This window comes from Dermochelys coriacea, chromosome 12, assembly GCF_009764565.3.
Source record: "Dermochelys coriacea isolate rDerCor1 chromosome 12, rDerCor1.pri.v4, whole genome shotgun sequence".
NCBI classification, from domain to species: domain Eukaryota; kingdom Metazoa; phylum Chordata; order Testudines; family Dermochelyidae; genus Dermochelys; species Dermochelys coriacea.
In genome coordinates this window covers 5,089,435-5,116,760 of record NC_050079.1, presented here as the reverse complement: position 1 = coordinate 5,116,760, position 27,326 = coordinate 5,089,435, and the positions used below count along the sequence as shown (strand labels likewise).

Here is a 27,326-nt window from a genome sequence, read left to right as displayed (position 1 = left end):
CCGTTGATGAGAAATGGCCAGTCGGTTGGGAAATGCCAGAGTCTGCAGCTACTGTCAATGCTTTGGAGCTTTTTGGGATTACTCTTAGATCCCTTCCATTATGTCAATATGCGTCCCCTTGGTCTGTCTGGTCTATGCAGTGATAAGCTGCCAAAATCTTAACAACGGGTTCCCTCCTCACCCCGCGAGGGGGTCATTGCCCACCCCTGTCCCCCGGGACTCCTGCCCCATCCACCCCCCCCGTCCCCTGACTGCCCCCAGAACCAGGCAGGAGGGTTTTGTGGGCCACCGTAGTGAGTGCCCACCCCACCCCTAAGAGCCAGAGGCACCTGCTGGGGGGTGAGGTGGGGATTCCCAGCAGTGCTTACCTGGCTCCTCGGGGCAGGGGAGCATAGCTTGGGGGGAACACGGGGAGCAGCCGCTCCCCCACTGATCACATCAAAAGTGGTGCCTTAGGCGCCAACTCCCTGGGTGCTCCGGGGCTGGAGCCCCCACGGGGAAAATTGGTGGGTGCAGAGCCCCCACCGGCAGCTCCCCACCCCGTGCCTGGCCCCAGCTCACCTCCGCCCCTGAACGCGCCGCCCCCCTCTGCTTCTCCGCCCCCCCGCCCCTTGCTGGCTTCCTGCAAATCAGCTGTTCGGTGGGAAGCCGGGGAGGGCTGAGAAGCAGGCAGCGGCTTCCTGCTCAGGCGAGGGTGGCGGAGGTGAGCTGGGGCGGGGAGCGGTTCCCCTGTGCCCCCCACCCCCCGGGTTACCTGCTGCAGCGCGGGTTTCCCACGCCAACAGCTGATTCACGGGAAGCCTGCGGGGGGGGCGGAGAAGCGGGGGGGCGCGTTCAGGGGAGGAGGTGGAGGCGCAGCGGAGGTGAGGTGAGCTGGGGACAGGAGTGGGGCGGAGAGCTGCCGGTGGGTGCTCTGCACCCACCAAATTTTCCCCTTGGGTGCTCCAGGGCTGGAGCACCTGTGGAGTCATCACCTAAGGTGCCACTTTTGATGATGGGTGAGGTTTTTCATAGGAGTGGGTGGGTGAGATTCTGTGGCCTGCATTGTGCAGGAGGTCGGACTAGATGATCAGAATGGTCCCTTCTGACCTTAGTATCTATGAATCTATGATCGGTTAAATTTAGAAGCCCTTTTGGAACTGGTTCTCCCTCGCGGAACAACCGGTTCTAAAAGGGCTTCTAAATTTAACAACCGGTTCTAGCGAACCGGTGTGAATCAGCTTCAGCTCACCACTGGGTCTACGTAAGACCTTGGATGTAGCTGTCCCTTTGGCCCCATGTAATAGAGGTGTGATTCCTCAGGCACGCCCTGTTTCCTGGGTTAAGAGATGGGAGATTGTGGGCCCTTTGGTCACAATAATATTTCTGCTGTCTCTTCTGATTTTCTTTTATCTTCTGTGTGGTTTATTCTCATGAGATTTCAGCACATTATCAGTGATTGATAAATTAGATCTGATCCTCATTCCCATTAGCTGGAGAAGAGCCATTCTGCAGGGGTGCATTCCGTAAACCAGTAACGCTTTATGCAAATCACCCCCACTGCCAAAAGTCTGTCATAAAGTTCCTTACCGTCCGTAGAGATCTTTCCACAAATTCATTCAATTGGAGTAATTTGGACTTGATGTTTTGTGATGAAAATCCCAATCTAGGGGAAATTGCCTAAAATCTGCCCTGGAAAATTGCAGGCCATTATCACTAAAGACTCCACCTGGAATTCCACGTCTGGAGAAGATTCCCTTCATGCCACCTATCACTGACTTACTACTACTATTACTGTAGTGCAAATTTCTGGATACAGCGAATAATAATATTTGACTATTAAATAATCCTTTGTTTGCCAGGTAAATCGGTCAGTGCCTAACTTCTCCTAAGGCCTCTGGGGAACTGGATGAGGTCTCAGTGGCTTTGCCTGATGGCATGGCTTGTATTTCAAGCATGAAAAGCAGTTTCCTACTACGGTAGTGATGTGATTGATCTGAGGTCAACATAGCACCTCTCATGCTCATTGTCTGCACTTCTCAGTGACCCTCATGGATCTTCTGTAGCATTTCTTTCCAGAGCCTCATTGGAATTACAACCTTGCTGCCCTTGAAAATCACCCCATCTATCACAGTAAGCATATGTCTCCAGTTCCAATAGTCTCTTATACTTGGAAGGAACTGCTTATTTCTTTAGGCCACTCTTTAATGATCACTTCTTTAAGGGTCCCCAATGATTCATCTTTCTCCGTTTCCCCTCTTATTTGTTGCAGGTTTTTGTTAGCTCTGGGAATTTACTTTATGCCACTGGTTGCCAACGTATTTTTGTAAAAACAATGCACCTCACCCAGATTGTGAAACATCTGCTGAAATTTCAATAGGCCTGCTTGGTGTGTAGCACTTCAGCACTGGTTCTTGTATCAGTTGTTTCAAATCTTCCCATGATTCCTCCTGTTCTGTACCCCAGTATTGTTCATTTTTATTTTCTGGGAGTTTCATCAAAGCCGCTGCTTTTGTAGCTAGATAGATTATGAATTAGCCATTCCTAGGAATGTTTGGACGTCTTTCTTTGACTGGAAATGTGGCATCATTTCAGTGGCTGAAATCTTCCTCTTATCAGGTTTTACACATTCATTGGAAATGATCTCTCCAACCAATGTCAGTTCTGTAACTCCTAAAAGACATTTCTCCCCATTTAATTTCAAGTTTGCAGCTCTAGTGGAAGCCAAGACTTCCCAAAGTCTACAATCACACTCCTCTTGTTTGTGCCCCAGATGATGATGATATCCATTGAGGTGTTGACACCATTAATATGTTCATGAATCAGATGTATGGTTTTGTGGTCCACTTCTGGTGCTGAAGCTATGCTGATGGGTAGGCATAAGAATCTGTATCTTCCAAATGGGGTATTCGATATACCTAGTTTTGATCTTTCTTCAGTTCATTTTAGCTGCCAAAATCTTGAGGAGGCATCCAATGTGCTGAAATATTTAGCATTTGCCATAATCTCTTCTTTGGTTGGCGGTTTGAAATGTTCTTCTCCCCCCACCCCCGCCCTTGTTGAAGTCTTGCTGATCTAAGCGTATGTGTAGTTGGCTGCTACTTTTCTCCACAATGAGTAGGGAGCTCACACATTCTGCTGGCTCCTCCATTTTTTGTATTACTTGCATTGCTCTCATCCTTGTGACCTCAGCCTTGAGTTTATCACAGGCAAATGGCACCTTTCTACATGGATGGATAACTGGAAGGACCTGCTTGTTTATCCAGATTGTACGTTCACCCTGCAACAATCCAACCCTTGGAACGGATCATGATATTTCCAAAAGAGTGCCTTGTAGCCAGGTTCAGTATGATGTTGTAGTGAGAGCACCTGTTTTACCAGATTGAGTTTTTCAGAGGCAGCCAGGCCTAAAATAGATGTCACCTCCTTTGGCACTACAATGAACGGGAGCCTGTACATGTTGGTTTTTATAGTTGATTCTAGCAATGCACCTCCCCTTTACTGGTATATTTGTTCCAGAATACTTTGTTTTGTTTCCAAATTACTTTTTTGTTTCCAGTTACTTTGTTTGGTGGTCCCAGTTTGGTCTTTATCTTCAGTCTCTCATAATCCTGTTCAGACAGAATAGTCTGTGTCCAGTTTCAGTGGAATAATTGTTTCATTCGTTGTCATGGGCAGCATCCAGTCCCTCTCATCAGGCTTGCTAGATCCCAGCACGTCTGTGTAAAAGTCCTCAACCAGGCTGTCTTCAACTTAACGCACTTCACTTTTCTGCTTTTGGGATCTGCAGCATTTTGCAAAATGATTATTTTCCCCACATTTATGACATTTTCCCAAAGGCAACACACTGTTTGGGGCCATGCTGTGAATCACAACTTTCCACGTAGCTGTCTATACCCAGTCTCCCCCCAGCAGTGGTTTTCATAACAAGTGGGTCCACGCTTTTGTAACCCTTCTGCCTGTCAGAGTTGGCAGCAACAAGGGCCAGGTTCGGTATCTAGGTGTTCCATTCCAATAACACAATGCAAAACCAGCTCGAGCCCCCACCCAGTGACCTGCCACAAATATATACCACCCCCGCTGGGTGCCTCTCAGAGGCAATACTTCCCCTCTCGCAAGCACAGACTCTGAGTGTAGCAAAAGCCTTTTAATAACAGAAAGAAACAATGTGGCATTATTTTGGGGAAACACCACCAACAGGATTCATAATAGAATCCATGAGCAAAAACCCACCCCAAGCAAATTTGGGCCTTTGGTTCTTGAGTCCAGCAACCCCAAAGTCCCAAAAGTCCAACAACCCAAAAGTCTCTGTTCCTGGTCAGTGCAGCCCCAGAGTTCAAAAGTTTATCTGCAGAGTTTTACCTCCCAACCTGGGTGGAAATAGGGGGGTTAAGGGGCACCTTACATGGTCCAAAGCCAATTGCCCACCTCTGCGTGGGGCTCTGCTCTGCTCCACCAGCCATCGCTCTGCTTTGGCAGCCACTTCGTTCACCAACCATCCAGTGAACTGCTCCGCAATATAGCTTCAGGCCCCCCACTACTTAACACAACACTCAGTGATTTCAGCTCTTAGTAATTTTAGCTCTTTAGTGATTTCAGCTTGTAGTAGGGGAGCCTCAGTGCTGGGGCACCATTGGCTCAAAGTGATTTCAGCTTAGTAGCCTATAATTAGACTCCTATGGGAATCAAAACTAGCTCTGATATTCCACAGTGGAGAGAGGAGAAGGTGCAATTGGCATGTAGGACCCTCACCAGGGAGGTCCATACCACCAGGCATTAATACCTGTCCCCAGCTTCTCTCCATTCACTGGGTTTTGGAACCCATGACTCTTGCCTAGTGAGTGCTGCTTAGTTGTTGGTGAGTCCCTCCATCATAACAAAAGGCCAAGTACAGTTCCACTGTCCTTGATTCACATAATCAGGATAATAACAGTTTATTCCTGCCCCAATAACAGAGAAACTGGGGCTCCTACAGCAGCCAAAGTGACCATCTAGGCGGGGTGGATGTGCCTATGCAAATGAGATCAGGCCCTGAAGTTCTTTTCCACAACCCACCACGACTCGCCACCGGATGTCAGGGTAGCGCTCGTCCTGACTCTGCTTACACTTTGATTTGACCTTTTCTGGCTATATTCTTTTGTACTTACTACACCGATAACCCCTTCTGGTGAATTCAGCTCTTTGGCTTGTGCTTTCACAGTTTCTGCTGTCCTGCCTATCTGGAGAGCTTTTTCTAAAGTTAAATCTTCACAGAGCAGTCTCTCTCTTAACCCATTGTCTGTAATGCCACAAATTATTCTATCTCTGACCAGAGAATCTGTCAGCTCACCAAAGTCACAGGTTTTAGTGATGCTCCTTAATTCTGTGACATATTGCTCTCCAGTGTTATCAGTTTTGCATGCATGTATAAAATTTGTCTGTCTCAGAGGTCTCATTCCTCTTTGGCATGCAATATATGACAGGATCCCCGGGGTGCAACCTGGGACCATGGAACCACCTTGACTCTCCAGCCTGGTCTGTCTCTCACAATGCTTTGCTAGTGACAAGCCAGCAAACCCTTCTAGGCGCTGTTATCACTCAGCATAACCGGATGTGAAGCCCTACACCCAGCTAGATTGCATGAATGCTCCCAGAGCCACTCATGAATCACACAGAGAAAGGCACCAGCCAATTCCCCCCAGCTTGCACCCTCCAGTTGTACCGTCTTGCACTGCTCAAGACGAGCAGTGGAAGTTTATTAATTGGTTCACCACTTCATCAATGGAAAGTGGATATACCTGAGTAGATTTTCCAAACACTTCAGGCAACTCACTGGTAAAAATAAACAATAAAACAGATTTATTGACTACAAAAGATACATTTTAAGTGATAGGCAAAACGTCAGTGTGGTTACCAAAAGAAAAGAAAATATAAGCAAACAGTCTAAACTCTCAGCCCTATTAGACTGTGCAACATCTAGATTAAGCTGTTTTTCTCACCCCACTGGATATTGCATTTCATACCTGAAACCTGGGCCAGTGTCCTCTGTTGGAGTCTTCAGTCTTTTTAGTGTCCTTGTTGCTTGCAGCATAGGTTGGGGGAGGGAGGGGAGAGAAGAAAAGGAGAAGTGTGAGGCCACTGTGTTCTGTCTTATACCCTGAGACCATGTGCTTGGAGAACACAAGTCCTGGCATGTCTGGGGGGTATTGCTGAATCCCCAGGCAAGGTTGAGCGATTCCCCTGGTGTGGCCTCATGCAGGTGAGTCATTGCATTGTAGCTCCCTTGCTGGACAGTGGCTGTTGATGGTTGTTTGACACCCGCCCGGTGTTGGTTACTTTCCTTCCTGTTATCTCTGGGGAGCTAATATCTGCCCAATTCCCCAACTTGCAGCATGTTTTAGTGACAACCATACAACACAATCTCATAACTTTATATGCACTAATGATGCACACATTTAGATAGAACAATGACTTTCAGCAGATCATAAACTTTCCCCTGATACCTCACATGGCATACAATTATATATAAATGAGGAATATGGGAATTACAGGATGCTCCCCCAAGTATAGAATATCACACAATGCTCCTCAAATAGTGAGTATTTTACTTCATGCTTTCATCTTCCTCAAATGTAAAGTTGTTATAAATATCCAATGCTGCCTCCCCAACAACATGCAAAAAAATTGATGATTTCACTTTATCATTTTTCTCCTCTTCCCCTATGGCTGCTAAATACAATTCAAACCTCTGTTGGAATTTTTTCTTGTTGTCTGCAATGTTGCCTGGCAAGTCATGGAGCTTGCAAGTCATCCATGTTTGGCTTTTTCCCCTTCTGCAAAGATCTTTGCTCTGTTTGCTGATTCATGTGCTCCCCTTGCCTCTGCTTTTCATTTCAAGCTCAGGAGTTAACCTCAAACTGACTGCAGGTTCCTTCTCGCTCAGCACCTCTGACACTGTGAAGTGATCTGGGGGTTCATTGAACAATAAACCAGGGAATGAGAAAGGAATAAAACTGGGCAAGGGCAGAGATGCTGCATAGTCCCGGCATGGTCCTGCAGCCGGAGGCTCCATGAGGTCCGGTGAGGGTTCACACTCACCATTGGGGAGCTCAGGCATTTTAGTGAAGAAGTTCCTCTTATCCGACCCCTCATCCCCATGTGCCTCTGAGCCCCTGGATGGCCACTGTCTGTGCTTTGCCCGTTACAGCCCCGGCAGCTGCAGCACGTCCCAACGTGGCTGATGCATTGGCTGGCAGTCAGTGCTCAGACTGAGCCATCGCCATCCCAGAGCTAGTCCTCCCCACTCCCTGCTACTCACCCCTTTCCCCAAGGAGCTACTCGGCGACTCTTAGAGGCTGCTGCTCCCTCAGGACAAGCCAGTGCCACACCCTGGCCCCCAGGGCAAGGTTTTCACACATACATTCTCCCTCTTTCAGCCCACAACCTCCTCACGACCCCCTCCTTGGGTATCCTCCCCAGGCTGGGGGGAAAGAAATGATCCCCAGCCCTGGCCCTCCTGCAGGGTGCTGGTGGGGTCCCAGCACTGCTAGCAGAACTCCATCTAGACTCCAGCATCTCAGCAAGTGTGGGTGGGCAGACAAGGGGGGTGGTGATGTGGAAGAGAGGGAGCCCCACAGTCAAGGGTAGGTCCTAGCAGCTCTGCCAGGGTGTTACCCTGAAATTTAGGCTCTGGGGTGCCCCTAAAATAACCTCCTCAATTTGCTCTTCCTGGGGTCTGCGTCTCCAGAGTTGTTAAGGAAACACTTGAAGGACATGGCTCTAACCTTCTGATAGAGTGATTGACATAGGAGTATTCTTGTAACTAATAATCCCTAATATAATATAATCTAAAGTCCTAAATAAGACACAAATCCTTTTTTGCTAGTTAAAAGAGCATCCAGACCACAACAGCGTACAGTTTAAATGATTGTAAGCAAAGCACTTTTCTACAAATGTCCAGTCTGTAACCAACCACTGACAGCCGTTCTTCAATTATATTTTAGATTTTACACAAGTAAATTTCAATTAATATCAATATTTTATGCATTCTTATTAGTGTGCGTGAACACACTCTCGTACGAAATACTACCCTATGCTGTAGTTATTACAAAACTAACTTATTTTATAAATCCTTTAGCATCTTTCTTTAGTTGCTGCTGAAGCAGCTTCTCCCAACAGGGTTCTCCTCAGGATTTTAAGATGTCACTCGCTCTTCAGGTATTAGAGGGGTAGCCGTGTTCGTCTATATGCCACTGGACTCCTCATTGACTCTCTCTTCACACCTGTGTAGCGGCTGTTATTCTCCCTCAGCTCCGTTTCGCCCTTCGCGGTTGTTGCCGCTTGGTTCGCTCGGTCTCGGCGGCTTCTCTCTCTCTGCTACAAAATTTCTTCAGCGGCTCCTTTGCCTGCTCTCCACTCTCTCTTTCCCAGCAGCTGCTCTTCTAACTCCTTTCTAGCAGTTCTTCTTGCTGGCTCCCCACTCTTAGTCCATCTTCTCCCGACTGCTCTCTTCGCCAGCTCCTGACTCACTGGCTGCCTGTCCGCACAGTGCTGCGGACCTGTGGGATCAGTCGATGGTATGCACGGCTCATGTGGCGCCTCATGGTTTTGGACACCATCCGATGGTCCAGGGACATCTACATCGAACACGTCACTGGCCACCGACAGTACCAGGAGGTATGAGCCGGTACGACATAGTGCATCAACTATGGGAAAGGGACTGAGAGACTTTTTCCATTGGACCATATGAACTGGAACCATAAACTCACTGAACATTAAATCCCACCAAATGAGGGTAAATCCATCCTCATCATCATATCCACTCATTATACTCCACACCTGAATATAGCCATTATATGGACAACATACCCCCATATCTCAGTGTCTGTGCTTTGACCCATTAACCTTTTACCCTCAATCGGGGAGATTGCAGATTATGTATTCCTTACACCACCCGTTCCTAAACCAAATTTTGCACCCCTGGATAATCTGTACCTTATTCCCTAATAACCAGAAACTTCTATGCTTAAACTCTGTACAGTTTTCTTTTTACTTCAACATTATCTTAATAAAATTTATACTTTTCTAACCCACATCACCTCATCTTCAGCTACCGGAAGAAGCAGCCTCAAACCGGCCCATGTCAGTTCAGGCTGAGGCTGGTTGACCTTTCTGTCCCCCATTTCATTCTGCACAGGCTCACTGTTGCTGTTGACTTCAGAGTTATGATTCTGCCGATCCTCTCACTTCCTGGGCCTTTTGCCAGGGCACCATCTTAGCACTCTTGGGCAGTCTGCCAATTAACTGCACTTTTCACCCTATTTTAGTATTGAGTGTACTCAAGATCTGCAGATTTCCTCTTGGAGTGGCCTAGGTCCTGCTTATTCAGAATAGAGACCAAGCAGACTAAATGTAGGCTGGAGAATTTTTCTAGGAACAGGGTGGTCCCTTCTGAGCCCTCTGGCAGAGCTGCTGCTGACAGCAGGGGCCCCGCATTGTGCCCTGGCTTCCGTGACATGCACGTGGTGTCTCCTGCCCACTCCATGGTCACCACGGAGAAGACACGAGGCTGGATGTTTATCAGGGACTGCCAGGCTGGCCTTGCTCTGTGTGCGGTGGTAGCAGCCTCCCCAGTGCAGGCACTTGCCCCAGCTCTGTACAGCGCCAGGTGGGCTCCCTCCTTCGCCTCTCTCACTCCCTGGTGTGTCTGGCTGAGCCCTTAGGGCGTGGAGCCTGGTCCGCTTCCCCTTGGCAGTGTGAGGCGGGTGCTGCTGGAGATACAGGAGTCTGAGGTCCAGTCCACGCCCCCTCCCGCGGTGTGCTGAGTGGTGTGTTTCTGTCCTGGCAGACAAGGGCGTGGAGGCTGGCCTGATGGACTTCCTGCTCTTCGGCAGCCTCATCTCAGCTGTGGACCCTGTGGCGGTGCTGGCCGTCTTTGAGGAAGTCCACATCAACGAGACCCTCTTCATCATTGTGTTCGGGGAGTCCCTGCTGAACGACGCTGTCACCGTGGTGAGCACCGCCCAGGGCTCTGTGCTTGGGGGGGAAGGGGGTCTTGCTCTCTCTGGCTGGAGGCCTGAGACATCTGTGCTGCAGCTGGCAGCTAGCGGGAGCTTCTCCTCTAGTCCTAGAGCTGCTGGTTGGTGCGGAAAGTCCCTGGCCCCAAGGCCCAGACAGGACATGCTCCCCGACTCTCAGGTCTCTGCCGTCTGTGTGTCCCAAGCCCACTCCTCTGAGGGACTTCCTGTCTTCCCGGGCATAGGACTGCACCCAGTTGGGGGGTTTGCCATCTCCCTGATAGACCTGCCTTGCTGTGGGGACGGAGCAAGGGAGCCTCCAAAGTGCCTGGAGATAGGATACAGTAGGAGCAGGGTGGTTAACAGGCCAGCCAGCCACCCGAACAACGTGGCTTCATAGCTGGGTCAAGAGAAAAGCTAAAGGCATTTGCACACCCCACGCCACCCCCTGGTACTTCACAGTGTGTGCTCAGGAGAGCCCGGCACAGGACTAGCTGGGCAGTCTCCCCTGGCAGATCCAGAGCAGGTGGAGACAGGAGACTTATACTCCCACTCTGGCCTTTCACCCGGGAAGCCCGGCACTTGGAGAGCATAGTGTCTGCAGCCTCACTGCTTCTCACTGGCCCAAGAGGCGGGGTCTGCAGGGCCAGGTATCCCATTCCCAAAAGGAGAAACACCTCCTCCCATTGCCCAGGATAGCGCAGGCTAATGTCAAGAAGGGGCTATTGGTCCATCGGGCCCAGGCATTGGACTAACCCCGTTGCTTTGTCTTGCAGGTGCTGTACAAAGTGTTTAACTCCTTTGTGGAGATGGGCCCTGTGCATGTCCAGGCCACAGACTACCTGAAGGGTGTCGGTGAGTGTGTCTCCAGCCCCTCTCTCTGTTAGCCATGCTGTCCCCGGGCCTGCTCTTTCTCTGCTGGAAGGTGTGTAGAGCGGGCATGGCTGCCAGCTTCCCCTGCTGGGGAGACGAGACTGGCAGGCAAGTGCCCTCCGTACAGCCCTGGGCCAGTGACAGGAGAGCAGCTGCTTTGACAGCATGCGTCACGTCCCTGTGTGTGCATGGTGGACCATACAGGCCGACGTCCCCTCCAGGGCATTGTAAAGACTCACTCACCTGCCCTGCCCCTCTACAACTCATGGTGGCAACTCACTGGAGCGAGGGCCGAGCCTTGGGGGAGGAGCAGGGGCAGGAAGAGGCAGAGCGAGGGAGGGGCCTTGGGGGAGGGGGCAGAGCAGGGGCGGGAGAGGGCGGAGCGAGGGCAGGGACCTCGGGGTGGGCTGGGGATGGAGCCCCCCTGGGAAAAACTAAACTTGTAGCCCCTGTGCCTCCGACTCTCTCCCGCTCGGAGCCGTGTGCGCACCGCGGAGTGCCGGCCCGGCACAGATAGGGAAAGCCGGTGCACGCAGCTTAGTGAAATGGGGAGCAGCCCGCTCTTAGGCCAGAGAACGAGGCGTGGGCCTCCTCAAGGGACACAGTCCTGAGGCGCGGCAGTGTCTGATGAGGAGGCCTCCAGCCAAGACAAAGGAGCCCCTCTGGGAACGTCTCGGCACTGCTGGGCATGGCAGAGTGGGAGATACTGGACAGTCCACTGGGAGTGAGGAGTTCACCTCCCTGATTCAAAACGCCACCGCCTCTGCACACCGGGGTGGGGGGCAAAGGGGAGCTGCGGCCCCTCCCCAGGATCAAAGGCAGCCGCCAGACCCCGGGGAACAAAAAGCAAAACCTTCTCCTGTGCTTTTCCTGGGGGCCACCCACTGCAGCCTCCACCCCCACTCCATCCCCTGGCGGCCAAACTTCCCACTTGCCCCCCAGGCAGCTACACAGACAGCACACGGGGCAAACTGAACATTTAGGGACAGCAAAAATCAATGGAATTGAATCTATAAATAAATTCCTCAAGAATTACAGGATGGTCAGGGGATTGGTGCGGACCAGGGGGGTCGCTGCTGCATAGGGTCACACACCCAGATATATCCCAAGGTGCTAAGCTATTAATTGTTTAACAAACTGTAAAAGGCAGCCAGAGACTGATTGGGGTGCCTTTTATTAGCGTTTGTAAATATCCAACTCTGACCCGTTTCACTCCATATTCTTTATGAAAATACACTTATGATATGAATATGACATAACTGAGATGTACTTTATGCAAGATGGGTCTTGTAAGATATCATTGGAAAGGTTATGACTTACTGAATGTGATTATCCAATGTGCACGCCTGTATCATTTCTGTATCTGAAGTTAGGAATATTGACTATGTATCTGTACCCCGCCCCCTCTCCCAAGGCCCCCTCCCTTGCTCCGCCTCTTCCTGCCCCTGCTCCTCCCCCAAGGCTCAGCCCTTGCTCTGCCCCACCCCCTCTCTCAAGGTCCCCTCCCTTGCTCTGCCTCTTCCTGTCCCGCCCCCTCTCCCATGGCCCTGCCCCTGTTCCGCCTCTTCCTGCCCCTGCTACTCCCCCAAGGCTCCGCCCTCGCTCTGTCTCTTCCTGCCTCTGCCCCGCCCCCTCTCCCAAGGCCCTGCCCTCGCTCCGCCTCTTCCTGCCTCTGCCCCGCCCCTCTCCCAAGGCCCTGCCCCTGCTCCGCCTCTTCTGCCTCTGCCCCGCCCCTCTCCCAAGGCCCTGCCCCTGTTCCGCCTCTTCCTGCCCCTGCTCCTCCCCCAAGGCTCCGCCCTCGCTCCGCCTCTTCCTGCCTCTGCCCCGCCCCCTCTCCCAAGGCCCTGCCCTCGCTCCGCCTCTGCCCCACCCCTCTCCCAAGGCCCTGCCCCTGCTCCGCTTCTTCCCGCCCCTGCTCCTCCCCCAAGGCTCCGCCCTCGCTCCGCCTCTTCCTGCCTCTGCCCCGCCCCTCTCCCAAGGCCCTGCCCCTGCTCCGCCTCTTCCTGCCTCTGCCCCGCCCCTCTCCCAAGGCCCTGCCCCTGCTCCGCCTCTTCCCGCCCCTGCTCCTCCCCCAAGGCTCCGCCCTCACTCCGCCTCCGTCACTGCATTTTTAACGGGATTTCCTCCGAAGGGCGTTTATCTGTCAGTAAGGAAGAAAGAGCAGCCCCCTGTGCCGCGCGTCCCACCTGCGGAGTGAGCCGGGTTGGCCGCTTTTGGGGCGCAGCCGCCCCCAGCCGAGGTCTCTGCAAAGGCAGGCTCAGTGGACAGGTCTCCAGCAAAAGGAGAGAGGCTCCCTCTGGTGGTAGATACAAGCTGCCTTCTGCAGGGCTCACGGCTGCCAAGCAAACTGCCGCCTAGAGCCCAGGCTGCAGCCAGCAAGACTCGCTCCGTGGGGATCTGCTCTTGTGCCCCCCAGCTTCCTTCTTCGTGGTGAGCCTCGGGGGTGCCGCCGTGGGGCTGCTCTTCGCCTTCCTGCTGGCGCTGATCACCAGGTTCACCAAGCGCGTGCGCATCATCGAGCCGCTCTTCGTCTTCCTGCTGGCGTACATGGCGTACCTCGCCGCCGAGATGGTCTCGCTCTCCTCCATCCTCGCGTGAGTACCCCACACTTCGCACATCCAGCCCTGGCAGGGCTCTTCCCTGGGTGAGGGCAGGCCCCCCCGGCTGGTGTGGGAGGGATGCTGGGCCCTGTGTGATTGGCGTGGGGCATCCTTGTGGGAGCAGGTTCCCCGCAGCCCCCCGCCCTCCTATTCACACTGCTCCTCGATCCCGACCCGCAGCCCCCTGCCCTCCTATTCACACTGCTCCTCGATCCCGACCCGCAGCCCCCGCCCTCTTGTTCACACTGCTCCTCGATCCCCACCCGCGGCCCCCTCCCCTTCATGGTATTTCTCAGCTCTGACTCCTGGCCCCCTCCAAACCTTGGTGCACCTGAATCCCAGCACTAAACCTCATTCTGGTCACACTGCCCCTAGGTCCCAACTTGCAGGCACAGTTGTGCCAGTTGTTGCACAGACCCTCGCGGAGCCCCTTCCAGAGCCAGGTAGAGGAGCATGCCAGCAGCTGTGGTGGGCTGGAGGAGCCCCAGCGCCATGGGGGGTGGAGGGGGTCTCTGCGCACTGGGGTGGGATGGAGATTTTCACAGGGGCAGAGTCAGTCCAGGGGCCCCATACAGATGAGATCCTTCGCTGGAAGGAGGGGAGAGGTTTTTGCAGTTTTATTTTAACACCATTGACAGACAAAGCTTGAGCCTCCTCTGCCCCCCACCCCACTGCTGCCCTGGCCCAGACCCCAGTGATCCTTCCTCCCCCGCCATGACCTGCAGCCTCTGAGCTCTCAGTCTAAGGTCTCCTGTGAAGAGCGGGGCAGATGTCTGTATGAGTGCTATGAATATCCTGCATTTCTGTTGATTATTGGAGTGTGCCCAGCTCTCTGGAGCACCAAGGGTTAATTCCGTCCTGTGCGACCTGCTCAGCCAGGCCAGACAATGGCTCCAATCCCGTCACCCAATAGATGGGTTAATTGCTTGTAAGGGATCTCCAGGGGTCGCACCCCACCAAGGTTCTTCACTCATTCCAGGAGCTGATCTCCACCACGCTCTAGTTTTTCCTTCCGAGGTGCTGACTCTCCCGGCTCTGGCTGCTCTGCTACCTGAGCTCTCCTGGGGGGAGACCCTGCCTATAGCCATAGCCCTGAAAACCTTGAGCTCAGCTCGCTGTAGTTCTGACACACCAACCAGTGGGAGAGAAGAAACTTCAGCCCCATCCCATCACCCCCGTCCCATCACCACAAAACCTCCCGGCTCCCACCAGTGAAGCCCCTGAGATTGTAAATGGACCAGTCAGTGGCTAGGAAATATTCACCCTGGTCGAATTCCAGGTGGCACCTCTCTCCACACCCCAGCATGTGCGGAAAGGGGCAGCAACAACTGCTCTGCATGGATCCCCCACCCCGTAGGGGGCTGGAGTTCAGTCCTTGCTGTCGGCCTGGCCTGAGACAGCGACACCCTGAATCCAGAGGAGATGCTGGGGCTCCCAGGCTCCCTTTGCATTCAGTGTCTCCACCTCTCTTCCCCCTATGCTCCGTCTGAGACACCCTGGCCGCAGGCGAGTCGTTGGGGTGAGCTGGGAAGTCAGGCCCTTTCCTAGGAACTGAGTTGGGGGTGGAACCAGAACCCGGTGCCCCAGGAGCTGCTGTTACCCATGGGCTGCAAAGCTGGTGGCCTGGAGCCGGGCGTTGGATCGCATACATTATTACTGTGATCTCCTGGTCACTGCGTTCTGAGGCCAGACTGGTTTGATTTTGTACGTTCCGCCACTAGATTCCCGTCAGTCGGGAAAGGGCCTTTCCCAGGGACTCTCTGTCCCGGGGACTTGGCTGAAGGAGCAGAAATGGCAGCATTGGGACAGAGCTTCCCCCCGTAGTGGCAGGCTCCCTGCTCCCACTCTGGGAGCCTCTCGGCGCCCCCCTCAGCGGGAAAGAGGAGAGGCTGCGGGGGATGGACGCCAGGACAAGGGCAGACAACTGGGGCCAGCCTGGAGCTACTTAGAGGTGCTGACACGGTTCCTGTCTCCTGGTAAATTGCCCCGAGTGCTGCCCAAGGAGAGCTCCGTCCCTTGGCGGATCGACCCACCGGCGGTGTTTCGATGAGCAGCCAAAGGCGGTAACAGTTGCAGCACAGAGATAACTGGCATCAGGTCTTGCTCGGAGACGTTGTTCTGCGCCCGGATTGACCAGCTCCGACCAAACGGAACTGCCCTGGACCCAGAGACTTGCCTGTCGGAGGCACTGCCCAGGGGTGCTGCTGTCCACGAGGGGTCCGTGTACGGTGGTCTCTTGCCCCCTTCTGCCATGGCTTGTTGCCCCAGCCCATGTCAGGGAACATCCCGGAGCCAAGTGCACCAGGGGACTGAGCCGGACACTTCCCTCTCGTTTTGTTCAGTCGCTGGCCGTGAGCAGTAACTCCAGGGCCAGGCCATGCGTAGGAAGAACCACGTAAGGGCCGTGGTGGGTGTAGCAGCCTCAGCCCAGAGAAAGCTGCGACTGAAGGAGGAAGAGCCGTTTGTGGCTGCCACTGATGTGCTGCTCTAAGCAAGAGTGCTGGCCCTTCCGGGGCTAGGAGGGGCTCTCCCCATGGCAGGACAGGGGAAGGCAGGCAGTGCTCCTAGGGAAACGGGGGCTTTAGGAAGAAGCCAGTTCTGCCCAGCCTGGCTTTAGGGCCTGAGACTGGAGGTCCAGCAGCTAGGGGCAGGCAGAGGGTGGTGTCGGGTGAGGCTGACCCTGTCCGTTCTCAGAGCCCAGAGAGCAGAGCTGCTGTGGTAGCTGCCGCTCCTGGCACATGGCATGTGGAGAACTACGGGTAGTTTGCGAACCCAGGCGTGCTGGTGGGCTCTTGCTGTCCTTCTCTGTGGGCGTGAGCCTCTGAGCTCTGCACCGGGCGCCTGGCCAGTCGCTGACGCTGTCTGTGACACACTGCAGATGCTGTATGCCCTGTCTCTAGATCCCATGGCCGGGCCTGTATCTGCCAGGGCACGGAGGCAGCCACACGATGCCAGACGGCAGCACCTTGGAGCTGGATATGAGACGGGTGTGACTATCGCATGGCACAGGGCGCTGTGGGCCGCCACGTGGGGCAGGAGCACCGCCCGAGTAATGGCTGGGGCCGCCCAGTGGGGAAAGGCTGGTCCCCGTGCTGCACATGCAGACTCGGCCCCTCTAGTCAGCTGAGTGAGAGCAGCAGGTGGGGGACCCGGGAGAGGTGGGTCCCACTGTGGTGAGCGTACAGGGCCCCTGGCACTCGCCTGCCAGTGCAAAGGGAGTGGGGTGGCCCTGTCTGTGTCTATCCCGAGCTCTTGCCGCCCTCCAGGGTCACCTTCTGTGGGATCTGCTGTAAGAAATATGTGGAAGCCAACATCTCCCGGAAGTCCCGCACCACTGTCAAGTACACCATGAAAACGCTGGCCAGCAGTTCCGAGACCGTCATCTTCATGTTCCTGGGCATCTCCGCCGTGGACACCTCCAAGTGGGCATGGGACACAGCGCTGGTGCTGGGCACCCTGCTCTTCATCCTGCTCTTCCGGGCCGTGGGTCAGTCACTCTCCTGTCCTGTGCTGTCTGCAGCTCTCAGCCACTCGCTGGGGGCTGTCAGCTCCCTGGGATGCCCAGAGCCCCCTCCTGGCTCGTGAGGCAATGTGCCGAGTGGGACTGGTGGGGGCTTGCAGCAGGTTTGGAAGAGTCCTGCCTTCGGCTGCATCCTGCAGAGCACGCACCCAGGCCAGGCCACTTTTCCTGCTGCCACCCCTCATCTGCATCTCTCTCCTAGGTGTCATCCTCCAGACCTGGGTGCTCAATTGCTTCCGCCTCACCCCGCTGGACCGCATCGACCAGGTGGTGATGTCGTACGGGGGCCTGCGAGGGGCCGTCGCCTTTGCCCTGGTCATCCTGCTGGACGGAGCAAAGGTCCGAGCCAAGGACTACTTCGTGGCAACGACCATCGTGGTGGTCTTCTTCACCGTCCTTGTGCAGGTCAGCATGGCAGGGCCTGGCCGTCCTCAGACCTCCAGGCTGGCTCTGTGCTGTAGAGCGGGGCTAGCTGTGGTGCTCCTGCCCGGCAGCAGGGGGCTGGCGTTGGAGGCAGCTCATGGGGAGGTACAAGGCCTGGGGCAGAGGAGGCTGGAGGTAGCGCTCCAGGACTCCAATCCTCTGGGGCAGCAGGACTGGAGCAGGGGGGTGCTGGGATATGGGGCAGACAGCCCAGCCCCCTCGGGGGCATCGCGGGGCCATAGCGATTCTCTGGGTGGGGCAGCTGCTTCTCCCTCTTAGACAAAACATGCCTTAGAGAGAGGGGCTGGGAGATCCCCTCTTGCCTGCTCTGCTTGGCACCTGCCAGCTCACCCCGCTGGTCCCGGCATGCAGGCTGGGCACACGCACCAGCCCTGGCGTGCAGAGCCGGGGGCAACAGGAGAGGGAGCAAAGGGCATTCAGCTGCTAAAGGGGAGCCGCCTGGCTGTGCCTGCCCCCCTCCTCCCTGTGTTCCCCCCCCCCGCTCTACTCCTGATGCCTGTCGCTTCCACTGAGTTCAGCCTAAGGAGAAGCTGCTCCAAGGTTGCTAGGTAGGGTCACCAACCCAGTATTATAATCATCAGGAATAAGAAGCAGGACTCGCCTACCTTCGCCAGGGGTATTTTTTGTTGCTGGGGATGTTAGCAGAGACTCTGCGACCGGGGAGGCTACCCCCTGGAAGTGCTGACCCCTCTGCCAGAAAGAGCCCCTTGCTGCCCCTGCCCCTTCAGCGCAGCTCCAGGCCACACGGCCCCGTCCGCTTGCCCTGCCAGACAGAGCCTGCACAGGTGGGGCCCCCCTCGAGAGCCAGCGTCAGGAGGGGAGTGGAAAGATGCACCTGTGAGTACTGGCCCCCTGCTGGCCAGGGCCCCCTGCTGACTCCAGCCCCCTCTGCTTTCCCAGCGCAGGCTCTGGCCCCCTGCCCAGTGTCAGTGCAGCCCAGGGTGAGTCTGCGGGGCCCTGCCACCCACCCGGACGGCCGCTGGGCAGCAGTGCTCACAGGGTGACTGCCGTGTCTCCCCTTGTGCTGCTCGCATGTGGCCCTCATTCTCCGGCTGTTCAGGCCTGCGCCTAGGAGTTGGTGTCAGACCCTGCAGCACGGGCAGGGCCGCTGGCACACGCGTGTGACTTAGCCTGGGTTAGTTGTGAGCAGGCCAGACTGGAGCCTGTCGACCGGCACGTGCAGGCAGCAGGTACATGGACCCTGTGCTTCTTCCGAGCACGGTCCCCAGGGTGAGACTCAGGCATGGCCATGAGGTGGCACTGTGACCTCGCTAAAATGCTGGCAAGGCAAAGCCCTGTGGAAGTCCCTGGGCAGACCAGGTGTGCCCTGCCCTGTGCTGCTTTCTGCCCACCCCACCCCACCCCAGCCATGCCAGGCTGGGCGTGCCCTGCCCTGTGCTGCTCTCTGCCCGGCCCACCCCACCCCAGCCATGCCAGGCCGGGTGTGCCCTGCAGCCTCCTGAAGGCCGTAGAGGGGCAGCCTGCCTGTTAGCCTCGCTCCAAAACCAGCAACTGAGCCTGGCTGGCAAGACATGTGTTGTTTATAAACCCGTGCTGCTCACTGCCCATGGTTCTGTGATTCCTGAGGAGACCGGTCCTGATCACATTGAAGTCAGTGGGTCAAGTCCACCCTGGTGTGACTCTGCTGTCTTTGCTGGAATTGCCCCAGGGATGGATTTAGCTCCAGCAAGTTTTGTGATTCATGTTTGTTCCATCCCGTCTCGCCATGCAGGGGGGAATTGCTTGGGTTTCCGCTTTGCTTTGCTATGTGCCCTGCACTCCGCTTCCTCTGCAGTTGTCCGTAATTTTATTTTTTGAATGACGGGGTGGTTCACTGCTCCGGCTGGTAGCTAACCACCTGGCTGGGGGCTGCCGGTCCCAAGTATTCCCTCCCCTGCTCGGCACCAGCAGCCACTTTAACAAGGGCTTCTTCCCTGCCCCAGAAACCAGGCATCTGTCAGCTTTGCTTGTAGCAGGCAGCTTCTGAAGGAGCTCAGCGCATCAGCTCGTACTGAGGTCCCAATTTTAACACCTCCCTGTCCCACCGTACGGCCCGATTCTCTTCTCCCTGCCCCCAGTGTCCCTTGGATGGCACCGGAGCCACTTCTGATTGACACCAGCGTGCGAGAGGCATCGAGGCCCTGGTACGCTGCAGGCACATATCCCCTGGTGCCAAGGCCCCTGGGGCAGCACCTCCTTGCTCCTGCTGTATCTTGGCCCAGCAGTCCTGTCTGCCTGTGTACTGGGGTAGATGGCTTGGCAGGCTCCCCCAGGCAAGCGCTCAGAAGAGGGGAGAGCAGAGTGGCAAAGGCCCAGGGTAAATGCCACCCAGGCTGGGGCAGACTCCCCTCGCTGGGGGGAGTTGGGGCTGGGGACGCTCCCCCACTGACAGCCCTGCTCTGCCGTTTCAGGGTCTGACCATCAAGCCGCTGGTCAAGTGGCTGAAGGTGAAGCGGAGTGACCATCACAAGCCGACACTGAACGAGGAACTGCACGAGCACGTAGGTAGTGGCCAAGCCGGGATGGCCAGCGTCTCCCCGGCCCTGCGTGCCACAGGCCCTGCCCCAGGCTCTCCTTTTGACGGGGCAGTTTCCAGCAGGGATGGGGCACCAGTTCGGTGCCCACTCACTGTGTTTTCTCTTTCCAAGGCCTTTGACCACATTCTGGCAGCAGTGGAGGACGTGGTTGGTCACCACGGTTACCGTTACTGGCGAGACAAGTGAGTGCCCACGTGTGCTGGAGCCCCCCCCTGCACCCTTGCCCACTCCTGGCCCCCCGCTATGCCTGGCTCTCCCCCTGGTGGGAGTCTGCCTCCCCTCATTGCGCCCTGGCCCTGTGTGTTTCCCTGGGGCCTGTGCACAGAGCAAATGTGCCAGCTGTGGGGCACTGAGTGGGGACCCCAGTGCCCTACAGGGGCTTGGAAGGGGGCCCCTCGCTCTGGGCAGGCTTGAGAGGAGCAACGTGAGGCTGGTGTGTGGCAGGCAGGCCCAGTGCTGCTCTCTGCCCCAGGGACCTGCCACAGGCCCTGCTCCCTCGGACTGAGGTGCATCCCAGTGGGTCTCAGGCCTTCCGGTCCCCGTGATCACATCCTGAGAGAGAATGGCGCCTGCCAGGGGGGGGCTCGCCCTCACCCACCTCAGCCCCCTCCCATCTCATGTCAACCAACCCCCTCATCTCCCCATCCGCTCTGAACCTGACCCCAAACTGCTCGCCTCTGCCCACCCCACCCTAGCTCTGACCTCCTCATCTCCCCACACAACCCCTCATCTCCCCGCCCATCCCCACCCCTTACATCCTCATCTCCCTGCCCATCCCCCCCAGCCCCCGACACCCTCAATATCCCCATCCATCCCCACCCCAACTTCATCTCTCCACGCACCCTGACCCCAGCCTCAACCCTGACTGCCTCATCTCCCTGCCCACCCAGCCCCCAACCCTGACACTCGCCCTGACCTCCCAGCTTCTTGGACTGTGACTATGGGGCCGGGAAGGTGCAAGATGAGATTGCTCAGCACGCCTTTAAATCTGTGGTGTCCTCCTTTCTCAGCGCCAGGCCAGGCCGGTGGGAAGGGCCAGTTGTGATGGGTTCGGTCACAGAGACCCCCTTGGGACTGTCACCTGACGTGCTGAAATTGCCTCTGAGCCTGTTTTCCCTGCCAGCTTGGGACTCCAGAACCCTGCCCTGTTGAGCCAGACATGCTAGCCACCTGCAAACACAGACCCAGGTCTGGTCCACGTCCCCAAAGCTGCAGACTTTAACTAAAAACAGCTTAGCAGGTCACCTATCTCCAGATACCCAGTTCCCAATGGGATCCAAATCCCAAATAAATCCGTTTTACTCTGTATAAAGCTTATACAGGGTAAACTCATAAATTGTCCACTCTCTATAATACTGATACAGAGAGATGCACAGCTGTTTGCTCCCCCAGGTATTAATCACTTACTCTGGGTTTACTAATAAACAAAAGTAATTTTATTAAGTATAAAAAGTAGGATTTAAGTGGTTCCAAGTAATAACAGACTGAACAAAGTAAGATACCAAGCAAAATAAAACAAAACATACAAGTCTAAGCCTAATACATTTAAGAAACTGAATATAGGTAAATCTCACCCTTACAGATGTTCCAAGAAGCTTCTTTCACAAACTAGACTCCTTCCTAGTCTGGGCCCAATCCTTTCCCCGGTACAGCCCTTGTTAGTTCCAGCAGGCATCTTAGGTGGTAAGCAGGGGCTTTCTCATGACTGGGACCCACTTTGTCCTGCTCCACCCCCTTTTATAGCTTTGGCACAAGGCGGGAATCCTTTGTCTCTTTGGGACCCACCCCTCCTTCTAAATAAAAAAGCACCAGATTTAAGATGGATTCCAGTATCAGGTGACATGGTCACATGTCACTGTAAGATCCCATTCTTCATTACCCACAGGCTGGCCCACACTACACAGGCAGGCTTGCAGGTAAACAGAGCCATTTACAGTCAATTGTCCTGGTCAATGGGAGCCATCAGGATTCTAAACCACCATTAACGGCCCACACTTTGCATAGTTACAACAGGACCTCAGAGGTATACTTCATATTTCTAGTTTCAGATACAAAAATGATACATTCATACTAATAGGATGACCACACTCAGTAGATTATAAGCTTTGTAATGATGCCTTGCAAGAGACCTTTTACATAATGCGTATTCCAGTTACGTCATATTCACACTTTGAACCATATTTTCAGAAAGGATATGGAGTGCAACGTCACGCCAGTCGTGGGCCTCTGCCGTGCTCTGTGAGAGTCCACGAGGTGCCGTGGCAGCTTGGCTGCGGGAGAGACCGCAGGGCTCCATAGGGGATGGAGCCCAGCCAGGCACAAGCCCCCGGGATGACGTGGGGCACGAGGGCTCTGGAGCTACAGCTCCCATGAGGCACCACATCCCTGAGCCCATTTCCTGATGGGGAGGGGTTCCAGGCAGGGAGTGCCTGCCCAGTCCCTGCAGGGTCCCCTCCTGCCGCCCGCCCCCTCCCACAGGACTCTCTCCCTGCCCTCCCGCCCCTCACCGGCTCAGCCCAGGCCCCCGGCACCCTCCCCATCGCCCGCCATATGGAGCCATGGTGCTCTCAGCATGGGGGTCCTCTCCCCCAGTTCCCAGCCAGCATCGTGCTCTAGCGGCCAGATCTGCCTCCCCCAGTGGCTGCACAGCTGTTTCCTCGTACCAGTGACTGCCGGGGCTGAGTAGGGGCTGCTCCCTTCCCCACCCCATCCCCTCACTGCCCCTGAATGAGCATTGCCCCCACCCCCATGGAATAGTCTCATCCCTCCCTCCCCCCACCCCCAGCTCGATTGCTGCTTTACCTGTGTCCTGGGCACATGGCTGAACGGTAGAGGAGACGCCTTGTTATCCTGCCCCTTCAGCTGGAATCCCAGCTGCGCTGGGGTGAGGGGGCTGACCTGAGATCCCTGCCATCCCATGCACGGGAGCTCACACCACCCCTTCCTCCCTCTTGTGCCAGATGGGAGCAGTTTGACAAGAGGTACCTGAGCCAGCTCCTGATGCGGAAATCGGCCTATCGGCTCAAAGACGAAATCTGGGACGTTTACTGCAAGCTGAATATCCGCGATGCCATCAGCTTTGTGGATCAGGTACTGGAGCAGCCCTCAGCAGCTACCGCAGGCCCTGCCCGGGGGCAGCTAGATCGCAGCTCCGCTGGGGAAAGGCGGGGCTGACTCCTGCAGCTCTCCTGAATGAACTGACCCTGCTGGGGGCACTTCCCCGCCAGGCACAGGGAGCAGCTCTACCCCGGCTACCAGTCCTCCCGGGCTGGCAGCCCACCCCCAGCCAGAGCCCTGGCAGTCGCAGCTTGTCAGGCCAGAGCAGTTCCCCTAGGGACAGCTGTCAGCCTGTTAAACCCTGGGGCCAGGGGTAGAAAGCAGTGCCAGTGGGACTCCCCATGTACTGCCCCCCCTGTTCAGGCCCCCCCCGGGCATGCTTCCCCCCTGGCTGGGGCCCCCGGGCGCTGTCCCTGAGTGGCCCATCAATAGTAAAGAACACAAACATCTTTGAGGGCACCAAGCAATTGCTCCTGGCAGACAGCTCCGTCCAGCCCCCAGGTGGGGTCAGTGGGGGGCTAATCCCCCTGGCAAACAGCTCTGCCAAGCCCTCAGGTGGGGGGCTAATCCCCCTGGCAGACAGCTCCGCCCAGTCCCCAGGTGGGGTCAGTGGGGGGCTAATCCCCCTGGCAAACAGCTCCGCCAAGCCCTCAGGTGGGGGGCTAATCCCCCTGGCAGACAGCTTCGCCCAGTCCCCAGGTGGGGTCAGTGGGGGGCTAATCCCCCTGGCAAACAGCTCCACCAAGCCCTCAGGTGGGGGGCTAATCCCCCTGTCAGACAGCTCCGTCCAGCCCCCAGGTGGGGTCAGTGGGGGGCTAATCCCCCTGGCAAACAGCTCCACCAAGCCCTCAGGTCGGGGGCTAATCCCCCTGGCAGACAGCTCCGCCCAGTCCCCAGGTGGGGTCAGTGGGGGGCTAATCCCTCTGGCAGACAGTTCCCCCCTGCCCCCAGGTCACGTAGAGGGTCAGGCGGTGCCAGCAGAGGATAGCTGGCGGCCCGGTGGCCGGCGAGGGACACAATGTGCTAGCAGAATCCTGGCACCTCCTATCTCGGCTCTGCGGGGGGACCTGCCTGAGCGCAGGCGAGGGCTTTGACGCTGCTCTGGTCTCTTGCTCCCCTTAGGGTGGCCACGTGCTCTCTGCCTCGAGGCTCACGCTGCCCTCCATGCCCCGCAGGACCTCTCTGTCGGAGTCGTCGGTCACAAACCTCCTGTGAGTGTGCTGGCGATGGGGCTGCTGTCCTGTCCCGGGAGCTCCCGCTCCTCCCGCCCCTGGCTCTGCAGAGGGGTGGCTGCTGGGAGCAATGGCGCCCTCCTTGACCTGCCGTCCCAGGGCCTCCTGTGCATGTGCAAACAGTCCAGGCTGCGGCTGACGTGTCCTGCCCCAGGCCGGCAGATCTGCTGCCATCTCTGGGGTGTTGAGTGCTGCGGTGACTGCAGGCAATGCGCTATGATCTGTAGTTATCTTCACACGGCTTCGCTCCATCGCTTGCTGCTGGGCCCCACTTACTGCTCTGACGCCTCCCCTGTGCTCACGCACACTCTGGCTGCTCTGCTCCACCACTAGCTAGCTCCATCCCGCACCCCACCTGCCTCCAGCCACCAGCCAGGCTGAGGCCGACACATCGTTAGCGGTATAGGGAGAAGGGGAGGCTGGAGTTCTGGTTGGGTTTCTCCTGCACTTGTGGGCAATTGCCGTGTCCCTTGTCCGTTGCCATACGTTGGAAGCGAGTGAGTATATTTGGGGGTCAGGCCCATGAGCCGAGGTTGTTACGGGTGAAGCTGCCTTAACTGGTGACTTCCTGGTGGTTTAGTGCTCTGCAAGGGTAGGAAATGGGAGCGTCTCTAAGCTAACGAAGTTTTTTGGCGTGTGAATTCCCAAGGTGTTTTGAGGAAATGCAGACAGTGCGTTTACGCTGTCAGCCAGCGCTGATCTCTGCTACACCTCCCTGGCCCCCTACGCAGCCCCACTCCTCCCCCATGCTCTCCCGCACAGCCCCACTCCATTCCCGGCTCCTCTCCACTCCTTGGTGTTGATGGATATTTCCCTGGAAGAGGGGTTGGGGGAGGTGTGTTCAGTGGGGCAATGGGAGGGGTGTGGGGCAGGGGGATGAGGGGCGACTGGGGAGGTAAGGGGAGCATGGGAGACGCAGGGCAAGAATCAGGGTTGGGCTCTGACAAGGTTCATCAGAGCAGTGTTGCTCTCAGGCCCCACATCTGCCCCTAGAGGCTGAGTGGGGGGAGGAGGAGAGGGGTGGGGCAGGCAGGAGTGGAGCTGGGGGGACAGCGGAGGGGACTGCTCCCTGCACTGCGAGGGACGGGGCAGGCTGGGTGGTATCAGAGAGGCCAGGAGCTGGCGCATGGGGACAGTTATCGGCTGGCCTAGGCAGAGCTGAGTTAGGTACCCGTGAGTCAAGGAATTGCTTCTCTCTGCGGTGAGTGGCCAGTCTGAGGAGCCCTGGCCCTGAGTGTGTAGGAGCCGTGGACGTGCCCCCTGGCCGTGCGCACAAGCACCCACCACACGCCCGCGTGCACTCTGCACACACCCGCACACCTGCTTCCTCCCTGCAGAGGGGCCGAGCCTAACTCTGAGCACTGGCCAGCGTGCGCTGTGCTGGCTCCGGCCCGGAGACGCCCAGAACCACCCACTGCCTCAGCGCTGGCAGACTGACCACGCCCCGTCCGCGCTCTGGCTCTGCCCCGCCTGCCCCAGTGGGTGGCGCTGAGCACTCTGCCCGTGTCTCCCTTGCAGGAGGGAAAGCGGCAGCGGTGCGTGTCTGGATCTGCAGGTCATCGACACCGTGAGGAGCAGGAGGGATAAGGAAGATGCCGTGATGCACCACATGTTATGCGGGAGCCTCTACAAACCACGCAGGAGGGTGAGCGTCCCTGGGCCCCGTCACCTCCAAGCTGCAGCATCAACAGGAGCTGTAATGAGTCATAAGAAACACTGGGGGGACATAGCAACCAGCCCTACCCACTCCTGGTATCCTCTGCTCCCATGGGACTTCCCAACAGAGCATGGCGCTGGCCCAGTGCTGGGCGAGCACTCGCTGTATGCACCAGCCTGGCCCCTGTACGTGTCCTTCCCAGGGCCGTGGTGAGCAGCCCTATTCAGAATCGCCTGGCCCCAGAGCCCCGGGAGTTTGCTGAGCACTGAGATGGACAGGGCTTCACGCCCACAGCTCATGTCTTTGTGCCCAGGACGACGGTACGGCACTGCGTTAAACAGGCAAGGGAGGCTGAGTAACCATTAGGCCGGTATCCCTGGGACAAGGGAAATAGAGCAAAACAATAAACCAGGGAGAGGCCCTGGGTAGTGCCCGGAGCAGCCGCATCAGCCTGGGACATGCTAGCAGGGGACATGGGGAGGGATTGGGACCGACGCAGGAGAAGCCTGGCCATAGCCATAGCTGGCCCCATCCTAAGCACAAGAGGTTGCATCAGTTCCACCTGCTGGTCGTTCTTAAGGGCTCCAAACCCACTACAAGTCACTAGGCCCCTGGTTAGATTGTCCAGGGGCTTCCTCCCAAACAGCATCTCCCAAACCTCTCTGAACTGTGGGCCTCTCCTTGTCCAGGGAGCAGCTTGCTGCTACAAACAGGGGTGTGGGGAGAGGGGTGGGCGGGGAGCGGTCTGTTGGGGCTGCCCCTTCCCCAGGGGCCTATGCTAGCCGCGTGTCTGGGGCCGTGCGGAGCCAGTGGTTTCCAAAGTTACAGCCAGCATTTGGCCTCTTTGGCGGTGGAGAAAGGCCCCGCTCCCCCCACATTCCCCTCTGCTGTGTTAGCCGGGGGCCGCTGTGCTGTCAGGCGTTGGCAGAGGTCGGTACGTTGGGGTGGCAGCCCACTCCCAGCTGTGGGGCCATGGCTCCAAGGAGCCATCTGGTCCCATCAAATTCCCACTTTTGGCACTACAGATTCTGGCTCTGACTAGAAATCCGCCCCAGGGGCACCGCTGTCCTGTCTGCACACTGCCCTGCCCCAAGGGTGGTGAGCACAGGTTCCGGCTGGTGCTCCGACCCGAGCCACAACATGGTGGGCTAGCTCGTGTGAGTGTGTGTACCCCGGCTGTGGGCTCGTCCCCACTGCAGTGTCATGCCGCGTCGACAGATGCCCCCAGTCACCATGCTCTGGAGGGAGGAATGCCCCAGCGCAGCTAGCCCTTAGGAATTGCAGAGTATGGCAGGCAATGCCACACCATGACTGGACATGGGGCTAAAGCGCATGCACAGACAGACTGACGCAAACACCCCCACACCGCACTGTCCGCAGGCTATGGTGCCCGCATGCACTGCAGGCTACGGCGCATGCCCCTGCTGTCACT

The 27,326-nt window shown here is 56.5% G+C and overlaps 1 protein-coding gene across 6 annotated transcripts in view; it reads left to right on the top strand.

The window, feature by feature from the left end:
• SLC9A5 (solute carrier family 9 member A5) overlaps positions 1-27,326 on the top strand; it is a 51,377-nt gene that overhangs the window by 13,275 nt on the left and 10,776 nt on the right. For 5 of the 6 annotated variants that reach the window (XM_038368064.2, XM_043494795.1, XM_043494794.1 and 2 more), the window contains exons 3-12: positions 9,806-9,969; positions 10,751-10,829; positions 13,264-13,441; positions 16,714-16,934; positions 17,170-17,372; positions 19,823-19,912; positions 20,060-20,130; positions 22,909-23,038; positions 24,128-24,216; positions 25,756-25,882. In XM_038368064.2, the coding sequence (XP_038223992.1) occupies positions 9,806-9,969; positions 10,751-10,829; positions 13,264-13,441; positions 16,714-16,934; positions 17,170-17,372; positions 19,823-19,912; positions 20,060-20,130; positions 22,909-23,038; positions 24,128-24,216; positions 25,756-25,882 (1,352 nt within the window). Of the gene's footprint in view, positions 1-6,749; positions 8,635-9,805; positions 9,970-10,750; positions 10,830-13,263; positions 13,442-16,713; positions 16,935-17,169; positions 17,373-19,822; positions 19,913-20,059; positions 20,131-22,908; positions 23,039-24,127; positions 24,217-25,755; positions 25,883-27,326 lie in introns of all 6 variants that reach the window. The other variant, XM_043494796.1, reaches the window with a different exon arrangement.